Source organism: Podarcis raffonei, chromosome 5 (genome assembly GCF_027172205.1).
Source record: "Podarcis raffonei isolate rPodRaf1 chromosome 5, rPodRaf1.pri, whole genome shotgun sequence".
Classification (NCBI taxonomy): Eukaryota; Metazoa; Chordata; class Lepidosauria; order Squamata; family Lacertidae; genus Podarcis; species Podarcis raffonei.
Genome location: NC_070606.1, coordinates 94,939,996 through 94,953,323, shown reverse-complemented (window position 1 = coordinate 94,953,323; position 13,328 = coordinate 94,939,996). Strand labels below are relative to the sequence as shown.

Below are 13,328 nucleotides of genomic sequence, written 5' to 3'. Positions count from 1 at the left end.
CTCTACATCTTAAGCTAGACCTAAGTATGTTTTTGTAAATGAATTACCCTTTTAAGCCTGCCTGAACAAAGCTGCCATATTTGTTGCTCTTCAACAGGTATCCAGAATGAGTAAATGTTATTTTTACCTTTGACAAAACTGAGTGATTGTTGTTTTAAGAGGGAGAAAAGAGAATCCAGCCTACCTTAAAGCATCCTGGATTACTTACAAGGCTAAAACCAGCCTATCTAAGCTTCCCTTTTAAGCTGCCAAGGGATGCGCTCTACTGAACTCACAAACATGAAGAAGGAAGAATTATATCTAACAAATAAATCCCCTCGTAGCATCTATTCACATCCCAGGCATGGCCAATGGTTGGGGATGATGAGATTTGGGCGTCCAACAAGATCAGCAGATCTGCAGGTTCCCTAATGCAATCTGGAAGATGTCTAGGGAGGCTCACAGCGGAAACAGTTCAAGCTTTGCTCTGTTCTGGTCATGGCTGATTTCCCAACCGCCTCCCATAATCCTCTGCGACATCAAGGTGACCTTGTCTGCCTAGGGTGGCAAAAGCCCTCAACTGCCCTTGCTGTCGAAAAACCTAGCTAAGGCACGAGATACTAGGAAGTCTAATGGGATGGAGCCAGAATAACTGGGGAAGAGATGCCCAAGGAACATAAAGAGAGGTTCATTCCACCAGCTCTATCATTTGTTACAGATCTAAAGGCGCATGCAAGGCAACACCAACCAAAGGCCTCCCTTGTAGGAGGACAGACAGCACATACATGCATGACACAAGAAGCCATGAGAACTGGTCCAGCGATCCAAGCGCCTTGCTCCTACCTTGGTCATCAAAAGCGTGGGTGAGCTCGTGCCCCATCACAACGCCAATGCCTCCAAAGTTAAGGGCCCTCGAGGGAAGAAACAAAGAGAAAGCAAGAGGTTATGACCCTAGCGGACAACCTTTGGTACACAGTTGATGAGAGGTAATGTGAGCTCATGTCTGAAATAACATTAAGGCACCTTTGGACACAGCATCAAAGGGGTTAGGCGTCTTGCATCACACATTGTGTAGCACAGGTATGGGGAACATATGACTTGACTGATGCTGCTGGGACTGCCAATTCCCATCAAAAATGGGCAACTGGCTGTTCTGGGTAGCCCTAATGGGTGCTGGTGACTAAATATAATATCTGGAGTGCCACAGCTTCCCCATCCTTTATGTAACAAACATTTCTTCGGCTCCCCCCCCCTTTTATTAAGTATGGATCACCAAATGTAGAGCCTCTCTTTCATTTTCAAGTTGCGCAACGGCGTTATTTCACACTATAAATAGATGCAAAATAGTGGAAGAAAGCCTGAAATTAAAGCCCTTCCTTCCCCCTTCCGGGAACGAGCACTGGCTAACTATAGGCCAATTATGGTGCAGTTAAGTAATGCTGGGTCCCCTCTGATCAGGAAGCAATTACTGGGGCAGGAACCACAAGCAAGAGATTTCTAGTGGAAGGCGTCAGATGGATGGGCACTGCGACTCCGCTGCAAGTCTGGGTGTGTGTGTGTGTGCCAGAAATAGCCACACACAGGAAGGCCACCATCATGTGCCCTTCTTGGTACAGATCTGATTCCCCTCCTTGCAAGCTAGGCAGTTGCAGACCAGAGAGGTCAAGTCTGAGCATGCCCAGCACACCACCACATCCTCCCCAGCCCCCCCCAGCAAGCTTTCTTTTCCTACCAAACAATCAAAAGACCCAGACATACTTGGGGTGGTTGTGAGCGTAGAAAGGAGCCTGCAGAATTCCTGCAGGAAAGACAATGCCGTTCTTGGTGGGCAAGTAGTAAGCATTGACTGTCTGAGGGGTCATGCTCCACCTGGAGAAGGAACAACAACAATAATTGGTTGGGAGGAGGCATTGTTTGTTCAGGACCGACTTGGTGCCCTCCACTTGTTTTGCACTACAGTTCCATTTTTAAAAAAAATGTTTTTATTAAACAATTTCAACATAACAAATTGTCAAACTGTATAATCACAAACATAGTTTTCCCCCCTCCTCCCTAGGACTTTCCTCAGCTCCTCTCTCTGATTTCTCTGCATGTTATAAAATTGTACACATCCTTACCTTATCTATCTGTCATGTTATCAACCAATAAATTTGTGTATGTTTCTTCAAAACCTGCCAAGGAGTCCAGTTCATTTTGTTGCCATTTTAAATAATTTGTGAAAAGCTCCCATTCTTCCTTAAAGTCACAGTTGTCCTTTTCCCACAGTTTTACACTACAGTTCCCACCAGCCACAACCAGCGTGGCCACGTTGCCCTAAAGAATGAGATTTAGGCCTCAACTGCACCATGCCTTTAAAGCACTATGATGTAGTTCCCAGGAATTGAGAGCTGTTAGGAGACCAGTGTTCCCCCTTGCAAAGTCTGGAAATCTGGGAAGAGGTTTTGACAGTTTCACCACTCCAGAAACAGTAGCTCTGTGACTCTCCACACCCATAACACACTACAGTTCCCGGCATTCTTCAGGGGGAACCCAGGGCTGTTGAAAGTGGTATGATACAGCGTTATAGTTCAGATGGGGCCTAAGAAATTGCAGAAATGACACGACAGCAGAGCTCTTTCTGGCCTATGCTGGTTGAAACTCCTTGCTTGAATGCCCTGTCCTGTGGAGAGGGAAAAACTCCCTTCATACGAAAAGCTAGCATGACAAGATGATGTTTAGCCTCGCCTCTCCCTGAGATGCTCGCTTTCCACATGCAGCGTGGGCGAGTTTGCTTGCTTTCGTGTGGGAAAGAATTCTTCATGAAATCAGCCACCTTCAGTTGGATGTGATGCAATAAAAAATGGTTATTTGATTGTGTGTGGATTTGAATTTTCTGGAAGTCTCGGCTTCATCCTGACCGACCCCTCCACACCATTCTCCTGTTCGAATTAAAACATGACCCTAAACTCAATCAGTGTAAAACCAGATCATTCCCATCTCCACCCCCCACCTCGTTTGCCTGCATTGAGGTCCAGTTCCTAGGCTGCAATCCTGACCGTGTCTACTCAGAAGTAAACCCCATTGAATTTATTGCGAATTACTCCCAGGTAAATGGGATTAGGGTTACCACCCTAGTTATGTAAGTCTAAGGTGTTCTAAGATATTTTCAGAAGCAATCATTCTGGAACAGGATCAGCCCCAAGAAGATCTGAGTGTGGACCTTCCCCTCTCTGTGACACTCTTTGTCAGGCTTGACACCAGTGACGCCATCTTGGGAGAGCTGGAGAAATTTAAAATGGCAGCAAGTGGGTGCCCAGTGCCACTGCCAGGCAAGCTTGCTGCCAGGGGGCTGACCAGTGAAGCACACTTTGCCGGGGCCTCCTCAAATATTCCCTATGCTCCACCAAGCTCTGACCCCCCCTGCCCTCCTTCTGCCATCTCTCAGTGAATGATAAGGGCAAGAAATGTATGGAGAGAAACCTTACTGGTCCCGGTTGGGGGGCTTCCTCAGCTGGTCTGCCATGAACCTGGCCGAGAAGTTGTAGAAGTTCAACATGTTCTGAAAGAAGGAGTCTTCTGAGACTTCGTACTAGAGAGAAGAGCAGAAAGGAGATGTCAAGGACTTGCTGGACAAAGAAGAATGGTGGGAGGCACCAGCTGGCGAACCCCCCAAGGGAAGAAGGCTCAGAGCCCAGGGAGTGGTGGTGGGTCGATGATGAGCGGTCACAGGGAGCAGACTGGGAAGAGGATGTGACAGAGGCTGAAGAGGTAACAGGGCTTAGTGAGCAGGGGGAGTCTGTGCCAGAGAGAAGCAGAAGCAGGAGAGGAGGAAGGCCAAGAGGCAGAGATGAGTCTGACTGGTGAAGAATCCAGGGTGTTTCCCCTTCCTGCTGCAACAAGCTCCTGTGCCCCTGGTCTCCCAGAACCAGTATAGGCATGAAGAGGGCGGAACTGAGACACGCACATTGGCGTCTCAGATTGCTTGGGAAAGACCTGGGAGAGGAGGAGATTGAGGCAGCCATGGGAAGGTGAGGCTCTTCAGCCTCCACAACTGCCCCATAGGGGCAAGACCAACCAAGAAGAGTTGCTTTGCTCCCTGGGCCTTTGAGAAGGGTGCAGAGTGGGATCAGCATGTAGTGTCATCTGGATAAGAGGGATTCCTAAGGGCTGGATACACAGGCCTGGAGGAGCACATTTGGCCCCCAGGCCCAAGGTTCCCCACCCCTGAGGTAACACGATCAACTTATTTTTTATTACTAGAACCCAAAGACCCAATGGCTGGGGAGAGATGAAAAACAATGGACAACACAAGGGGTACAGATGCCAAATGCCAGCTGCACTTGATGAGCTGCAGACAGTGGAATGCTCATGAATACCTGCCTCCTAATAATCATGAATGATAATGTTATGCTTGCACTCAGGTAGGTTCATATGGAGAGAATCAGTCCTTGAGGTAATAATTATGTTTCCTAAGATTTTTTTATTTTTAATTTGCAACTGGTGTAAGGTTTGAGTAGAGACTTGTGTAGGGGAGATGGTTGAGCACAAGAAGCTAAATCTGCTTGCGTGGCTGCCCTCCACAACTGTATGTGGGATGTAATCCACTGGGAGCAGTCAAGTACAACATTCCATGTTTTGCTAGAGTGGACATGCAAGGGAATGTTTGGTCCAGCCAGTCGAAACTTCCTGTTCCTCCTGGCCTGGAGAATCCTTCCTTGCATGTGACTAGTAGGTGGCCAAGTCACACAGCTACCTTCTCTCTTTTCGACCTTCCTGTTTGTCCTGCCTGCTTTCTGCATCACCTGGACTGTACTTCTGGCTGCCAACCAGCAGTCCCCCATCTCCCATATGGGGTAAACCTGTTTGTACACATAAGTAACTTTAGGCCTAAAGTCTGCCTTCAGGGATCACACTGTGCTCTGCCTGATTGTGAGTAAAAATACTTTTTGTTACTTATGAATTAGACTGTGGTGTCTTTATTACTTTAGGAGGGATTCAAAGGGGTCTTACCAGGAATATTAGAGCATATCTCAATCTGGGCAAGCCAGATTGAATTGTTTGTTGTCTTAAGAAACTCACATGAGTTTGCAACCTGCTTTCTGCTGCGTAAGAAGGGGAATGCACTCTGCTAAGTGAAGAAACTTGCTAGCGCAAGTTAGGAAGGATATTAATAAACAATATATTCTCTCCTGCCACCCTCAGCATTCCCACACTGTATTTTCCCATTATTCTTTCCAAAGAACACAAGGCCATTGAAATGAAACTTTGGGGACCTCTGCTGGCATGCAGCAAGTTAACAGCTACCCAGAGCAAGATGCATTAAGTGGGTGGGATAATGCAGACATCTGGCCAATGGCTATCAGAGCAGCCAGGCAGGTGTTCAAGAAATAGACAAGGCTGAGAAAACCCACACTTCTTTTGAGATTAAACTGCCCACCAGGAGGCTGCTTAGCTGCAGAGGGCCTTCTCGCTAGTGGCACCCGCCCTGTGGAACACCTCCCACCAGATGTCAAAGAGAAGAACAACTACCAGACTTTTAGAAGACATCTGAAGGCAGCCCTGTTTAGAGAAGCTTTTAATGTTTAACAGACCACTGAATTTTAATATTTTGTTGGAAGCCACCCAGAGTGGCTGGGGAAACCCAGCCAAATGGGCGGGGTATAAATGAATAAATTATTATTATTATTATTATTATTATTATTATTATTATTATTAATGTTGTCACCATATATTTTTTGGAATTGGAAATGGTCATTAGTCTGATGTGTAAGTGAGCAACCTGCAGCAACCTTTCGCTCTTAAACAGTTCAAAAACCACCAGAAAAAGGAGTCCTGGGTACTCTGTGGACAATCCAGTATCGCCTCTCAGCCTATCGGCTAAGATCAAGTGTAATGTTTGATATCTGATAAATCCTCTATGGCCACTGGTCCCATCACCTCCTGGCAAATAGAAGGGGAAGAAATGGAGGCAGTAAGAGATTTTACTTTCTTGGGCTCCATGATCACTGCAGATGGTGACAGCAGTCACGAAATTAAAAGACGCCTGCTTCTTGGGAGAAAAGCAATGACAAACCTAGACAGCATCTTAAAAAGTAGAGACATCACCTTGCCAACAAAGGTTCGTATAGTTAAAGCTATGGTTTTCCCAGTAGTGATGTATGGAAGTGAGAGCTGGACCATAAAGAAGGCTGATCGCCGAAGAATTGATGCTTTTGAATTCTGGTGCTGGAGGAGACTCTTGAGAGTCCCATGGACTGCAAGAAGATCAAACGTATCCATTCTTAAGGAAATCAGCCCTGAGTGCTCACTGGAAGGACAGATCTTGAAGCTGAGGCTCCAGTACTTTGGCCACCTCATGAGAAGAGAAGACTCCCTGGAGAAGACCCTGATGTTGGGGAAGATGGAGGGCGCAAGGAGAAGGGGACGACAGAGGATGAGATGGTTGGATGGTGTTCTTGAAGCTACCAGCATGAGTTTGATCAAACTGCGGGAGGCAGTGGAGGACAGAAGTGCCTGGCGTGCTCTGGTCCATGGGGTCACGAAGAGGCGGACACGACTAAAGGACTAAACAACAACAACAAGTCCTCTGTTTGAGGATTACACATTAAATGGGTTTTTGGAAATGGGAGATGGAACAGGGACTTCATACATTGACCAGGTATGGCAGTATCTCCAGGACTGCTGCATCTCTCTTGTTGGGGAGATTATTTCTGTTTCAAAAAACAGATGATAAATAATGGAAACCTTGGAATAGTTCTCTTTAGAATTCTAGGTCGCCTTTGTGTGTGTGTGTGTGTGTGTGTGTGTGTGTGTGTCATCTCCTAACATTAGAACTCGGTGACATCCAATGAATTTTGGAAGATTCAGGACAGAAAAAAGGAAGGACTTCTTCATGCAGCGCATAGTTAAACTATGGAACTCACTGCCACAGCATGGCCACTAACTTGGATGTACATAATTAATTACTATACCACCCTTCTTCACAGGTCCCGAGGCCTGCAGGTATAGGGTGGTATACAAATTGAACAAATCATCATCATCATCATCATCTCAGAGAGGTTTGCAGAATAAAATACAGTACAAGGTAAAAACACAAGCAACTAGTTAAAACAAAGCAATACCCCCACTTCTCACAAACACATCTTAAAGCCTGTAGAATATCACTCTTACCCCATCATAGACATCATCCAGCTCCTTGTCATCAAGGATGAACTCCGGGAAGCCGATCATGTCGTAAATGGAGTCAGCCTGTAGAGAAAGGAAAGCATGGGCAGCCAAGGCTTGCAGGCTGCACAACTGCAATAAAGGGTTAGGATGAGGAGGGGGGAACAGGCTGTGCAGGTGGCGCCACATGCAGCAGGTAAAATCTGCAGGTGCCACCTCCCAATGGCTGGCAAACATGGAACCTCCATGCTCAGAGGTAGTCTGTCTCCAAACAGCAAGAGGATTCACAACCAGGGATAGCCATTGCTTTCATGCTCTACTTGAGGCTTAGGCCCAACCTATCAGAAGGACTGCATTCTCCCACACGGACCTTCGCATATCTAAGTTCTCATAATGTAAAATGCACAGTCATAAGGACTAGAAACTTCCTTTAAAAATTAAAGCCATGATTGTCAGGAATCCGAAGTCGGCAGCAAATAAATATCTGGGGCACCTTCTCCTTAGCGGCTTGTTTCGTCTTCTCGTCCATCCAGTCCAGATGGTCCAGCGATTCCTCGAAAGCAGTGCGTATCTCAGCAATCATGTCCTCTGCCTGAAGGAAAAGACATAAGAAGTCTATGGAAGGGCATCAGTGTGTTCCCCTTCATTCATCTCATCTCCAGCTTGTCATCACCAGAATACCATCTCATTCACTATATGCCCAATGAATCACTGTGCTCTTCAGGCGAGGACATCCTGTAAATACCAGCCTATTGGGAAGTCTGTTCTGCACCATGGGTAGCCTTGCCTAAACATGAAAGCGGTTAGCAGCCGCTGAAAACAATGCAATGAAGGTGTCTGCCTAATATCAATAGGCAGGGAGTTCCAGAGAGTTGGTGCTGGGCTAGCTCTCTCGGTGGAGCATGAGACTCTTAATCTCAAGGTTGTGGGTTCAAGCCTCACGTTGGGTAGATGACCCTCAGGGTCCCTTCCAACTCTACAATTCTATTGATTCTATAAATGACTGATTCCTTGCAGGTTAAATGTCGTTCCGCGATTATTTATGCATGTAAGTTCCATCCTTCCCGAGAAGGATGAGCAGAGCAGCTATAGATGGTTTCAGGTTGAGTGACAGGCTGGCAGGTTGCAGGGAGGGAAGGAGCTGCTTAACCCTCCCCTTCCCGGCTGCGGCTACTGCATCCTGTCCCCAGCTGTTTTTCTCCCAAGGAAGAAAAATATGTAGGGGCCACATATAGCGCACGGACAGGAGAACTTGTCATCACGGGGTATTGTTAAAGGTGGGGACATTCAGAGGGCAGCTTTGTCGACATGCCTGGGGATACTCACAATCTCCTTGCTGTGCCGGTCGAAGGTGGCTTTTACGAACAGAGCCCCCAGGGCAAAGCCCAAAGTGTCATCAGTGTTGGAGATGCAAGTTTGCCAGCGGGGTGTGCAGGACTCCAGAGAAACGAGAGAGAACGAGACATAAGTGGGACAGCTCATGTGGTGTTGTGGTTAAGAGTCTTATACCTCTTCACCTAAGGGGTGTGGGTGGTGCTGTGGGTTAAACCACAGAGTCTAGGACTTGCCGATCAGAAGGTCAGCGGTTCAGAAGGTCAGACGGGGTGAGCTCCTGTTGCTCAGTCCCTGCTCCTGCCAATCTAGCAGTTTGAAAGCACGTCAAAGTGCAAGTAGATAAATAGGTACCACTCTGGCGGCAAAGTACAAGTAGATAAATAGGTACCGCTCTGGCGGGAAGGTAAACGGCGTTTCCATGCGCTGCTCTGGTTCGCCAGAAGCGGCTTAGTCATGCTGGCCACATGACCTGGAAGCTGTACGGCGGCTCCCTCGGCCAGTAAAGCGAGATGAGTGCTGCAACCCCAGAGTCGGTCATGACTGGACCTAATGGTCAGGGGTCCTTTTACCTTTATCTTAACTTTTACCTCTTCACCTAATCTACCTAATACTCTAAAATATCCTTAGAGGCAGGATATTAATGCAATAATAATAAATAAGTAAGGGGGAGCAGAGCTGGGCGTGTGTGTTGCTCTGTAAAGACACTGGTTGGGTGGTGATCCTGCCCCAACAAACAACAGGCCTCCCCCAAAACAAAGAGCTGGCCAGGTGGGCTGCAGCTGGTTCTCAGACTACCTAACCAGGAGGCCTGGGGTGCCGACAGCTCCAGAGGCCTACAAATCAAATCAATCCTTAGATGCAGCCCCAAAGGAAGATTCGCTTACCTTCTTGGTACCATACAGGGTCTCCAAAAGCTTCTCCTGGGCTGCCTCAAACCGCTGATCCAGGCTGGAAGCTGTCTTCTGAACCAGGTTCCAGATCATGTAATTGTTTAGGACGCTCAAAGAAGGAAAAGCAAGAGAAGAGGACCCAGTTGAGACCCAGGATTGGTGGCCAATGGGCTGGAGTGCTTCCTGCCCTCTGCAAAGCTCAGACACTCTCCTCCCAGCTGCTTATTTATGGGAAGGCACAGCTGTAGGCTTAGTTCCTACTTTGGCTGGGCACCTGCATGCCTCAAACCCAAGTGCGACCTGCACCATGCTGAGGAAAGTTGGAAGAAAGATACCTGCATAGCAGAGGGGTTGTACTTGGATGACCCTCGCAGTCCCTTCCAGCTATACAATCCTATGGTTCAAAAGCTCCAGATTTTTATATAATCTGAAAGGCTACACTGGGCTGACAGAGGGTGATGATTGGAAAGACTTGAGCAAAAAACCTGCTTCCACCAAAGATTTTTGTGAAAAGGAAAGTGATGGGAGAATGCACTGGGAAATGTGGGCTAACACTTGCTTCGATGCATCGTCATCTAACCTTCATTCAAGCAAATGATCAAAAAATGAATGCTCATTAAATAGCCAGTGTTGCCTAATCTCCCTGCAAACAAATCAGGATGAGTGCTCAGTAAAGAAGTCATCTGGGAGCATTTATTGTGCTTTCTCACATTACCTGCTTGCATGAGGGGTACTGAAGGGGAAGGGGAGGAATAGGACAGGAATGCAAAACAATATTTTCTATACTGCCCTCCATCCAAAGATCACAGGGCAGTTTACAACATAAAAACACAAAAATGCAAATAAAAACAATATCTTAGAAGGCCATAGGTTGTTTAATTAGCCAAAGGCGTGGGAGAAGAGGAATGATCTTGCCTGGTGCCTAAAGGTATGTAAAGAAGGTGCCAAGCAAGCCTCCCTGGGGAAAGAATTCCACAAGTGGGGAGCCACCACAGAAAAAGCCCTGTTCTCATCTTGCTACCCACCATACTTCTTTGGTAGGAGGCACACACAGAAGGGCCTCGGGTGATGGTCACAGGGTCCAGGTTGGTTGATATGGGGAGAAGTGGTCGTTGAGGTAATAATTATGCTTTCTAGGGTTGTAGTTGTTTTTTGCAAACAGCATAAAGTTTGAGAAGGGACCTGTGTAGGGGAGATGGTTAAGTACAAGGAGCTAAATCTACTTGCATGGCTCCCCTCCACACTCATTGCAAATTCCTTTTTGAGCTGCTTTTTCCTTCACAAAGAGGTGACACATAATAGCGCTCTGGGTAGAATGAAACAGAGCGTATGTTGATGTTTAGTAAAAGCTGGGTTGCCGTGGGATAAGGGCACACCACTGTGTAGAGCGCCAAAACACACTTGCATCGTGCATATGTGGGCAGGCATTGTAAACAGCCATGACGAACGTCCCATTAGCTGCAAACCTTGCCTGCGATCTAATCTGGTTCCTGAGCCTTCGCTAGTAAACACTCACAGAGCTGTGAGCTTTGCCACATTCTAAAAGAGGCCGCTGTGTCAGAGGCGCCAGAGGTTGATTCAGCCAAAACCAAAGCATACCAAGGATGCTGAAATCTGTGGCCTCCACTTGTTGTCAGACTACAACTCCCATCATCTATGACCACTGGCCACTCTGTGGTATACAATCAGATCAAAAGAAGGGTCAAAGTAAAAGTGCAGGCGAGCCCTTAATTGCTGTTCTATGGTTCAACCTGACTTGTCAAATGGAGGTTGCTGTTTTCGGATTTTCTGATAGAATTCCATTGTGGTGTTTTATTCTTTTAAATTGTACACCTGCCCTGGGAACCTATGACACGGGGCTGCTCAAACATATTCTAAATCAATCTCACAGCAGCACAATATTCTGCACCCAGCATTACAGGCAGAGAATATATCTGAGAAGAAGGCCACTGAGCCAAGGTGCAGGAACAGATTGCATCCAGGCCTTCTGGGCATGAAGAAACACACAAACGAACACACACACACACACACACACACACACACACACACAGGCATTGTGTTCCTGCTGCATCCCCACCTCCTGGTACCTTTTGTCGGTGTTATTGATAAGCTGGGACACCTGCTGCAAATATTCCCTGCCATAAACCACCACAGGCTCAGCCTCGGTTAGCTCTAGTGGTGAGAGGAAGTAGGAGATGAAGTCTAGCCAGTCAATGGCAGGGGCAAGAACCTGCAGAAAGCAAAAAGAAACCTAAAGCTTAGAAATGAATTTAGTGAAAAGGAGCTGGTGAGACTGCCTGGCTGGCCACACCCTCTGACCAGTTTTCCGCTCCCATGCTGCAGATGCTAGAAACTCATGCATTGTGAGTTATATTCCAAAAAGCAGAGGAAGCTGGAGATGCATCTGTGTAACTGCTGGATTTTGTATTTTAAAAACATCTGGTGGGGGCTCAGTCATCTGTAACCCAGCTGACCTTAATGCATAGCAGAGCTTAATCCAATGATGTTTGCAACGTGACCTGTCCGTCTTAAGTTACGTCACATCTGCAGCATACATTCTTTTTTTTAATGAAATAAATTTTTATTTGATTTTCAAAAATATAAACATACAACAAAACCAATTCTGAATCCAAATGTCGAGATTACTCTGAATCTCCTGACTTTCCCCATCACTTCCATGGGCCCTAGTAATCCTATTTTTAACTGCATATCACTACTTCTCCTGTTTTTTATCTTCCTAAGTTATTCATACATACTGTTACATTACAAGCGTATTTAAAATCCTGCCAGTGTTTTAACCTGCTTACAATAATCTTGTATATACATTATAAACTTTCCCCATTCTTTTTTAACGATCTCGTCTTCTTGATTCCCAGTTAATTTTGCCAAGTTGTCTATCAACTTGGTTTGCCATTCTTCTCTGGTCGGGGTTGTCCCTTCTTTCAATCTCTGGGCTAGTAACGTTCATGCAGCTGTTGTCGTGTACATGAACAGTTTTTTCTGGTCCTTTGGGATCTCGGTACCTATGCATCTGCAGCATACATTCGAAACACATCGCTCTCCCTAAAGAATCCTGGGAACTGTAGTTTGCTATGGGTGCTGGAAACTGTAGCCCTGTGAGGGCGTAAGCTACAGTTCCCAGGATTCTTTAGGGGAAGGCCTTGAATGTTAAAAGTGGTACAAACATGCTTTAAATGCACAGTGCGGATGCAACAAACTTTGCAACTTCACCGAACCACCACCTTAGCACACATCCCCTTCCAGTTTTGCCCAAAACCCAGGCTAATGTTCTGCAGGACTCAAAAGCTTGCTCCCTACCTGTGACACTTTGGTTTGCTGCCATATGCCCGATTGCAAACGTGATTATTTGGGTGGTGGCAGAAATGAACTCTGCACGTGCCTGATTTCCTTCACATTAGTCCTGTATATGTCCTGGCAATCAGCTCCAGCACCAAAGACAAGTTCTGGGGCCAAGTCCTGAGCGAGATGCTGGGCGCGTGAGTGAGCAGTAAGTGATTTCTCTTCCTTGCCTCAGTTTACAGCCCTGTCCTGATGCAGACCCGCCCCCCATAGCAAGGGACCCGTTCGTTGGCTCCTGGCTCCTTTCCCCCAGGGACCAAATCCAGCTCTAGTCACTAAAGGCCAAAGCCTGGACTTCCCAGAAGTGACACTTCTACAATCAGATTTTATTTGTCTCTCTCTCTCCATGTTGCCATGGCAAATAGTTGCTTGGCAACCAATGAGTGATGAAGAAGGTTGGCTTCCCGTTTCACTGGGAGGTCCAAGGGATGGGAGGGGGACAAAAAGAACAAAGAGGAGCAGAGGAACAGAACACAGAGCTGAGGGGGGAGAGAGAGAGGCCAGGGTAGGGGAGTTAAACATCAGGAATACAGTTGTGCCCAGTGGGGTGGGAATGCCAGAAGCCAGTGGACAGAGGTGCAAAAACAAGGGGTTTTTTTGGGGGGGGGGGTATGTGGAGTT

General features: G+C 46.9%; 1 protein-coding gene across 6 annotated transcripts in view; it reads right to left on the bottom strand.

The window, feature by feature from the left end:
- The window catches only part of ECE2 (endothelin converting enzyme 2), a 49,133-nt gene that overhangs the window by 6,369 nt on the left and 29,436 nt on the right, over positions 1 to 13,328 (bottom strand). For all 6 annotated transcript variants that reach the window (XM_053390714.1, XM_053390717.1, XM_053390719.1 and 3 more), the window contains exons 9-16: positions 11,435 to 11,577; positions 9,342 to 9,456; positions 8,449 to 8,559; positions 7,616 to 7,714; positions 7,129 to 7,206; positions 3,444 to 3,547; positions 1,738 to 1,848; positions 823 to 890 (exon numbers count right to left, since the gene is read on the bottom strand). In XM_053390714.1, coding sequence (XP_053246689.1) covers positions 823 to 890; positions 1,738 to 1,848; positions 3,444 to 3,547; positions 7,129 to 7,206; positions 7,616 to 7,714; positions 8,449 to 8,559; positions 9,342 to 9,456; positions 11,435 to 11,577 — 829 coding nt within the window. The remainder of the gene's footprint in view (positions 1 to 822; positions 891 to 1,737; positions 1,849 to 3,443; positions 3,548 to 7,128; positions 7,207 to 7,615; positions 7,715 to 8,448; positions 8,560 to 9,341; positions 9,457 to 11,434; positions 11,578 to 13,328) is intronic.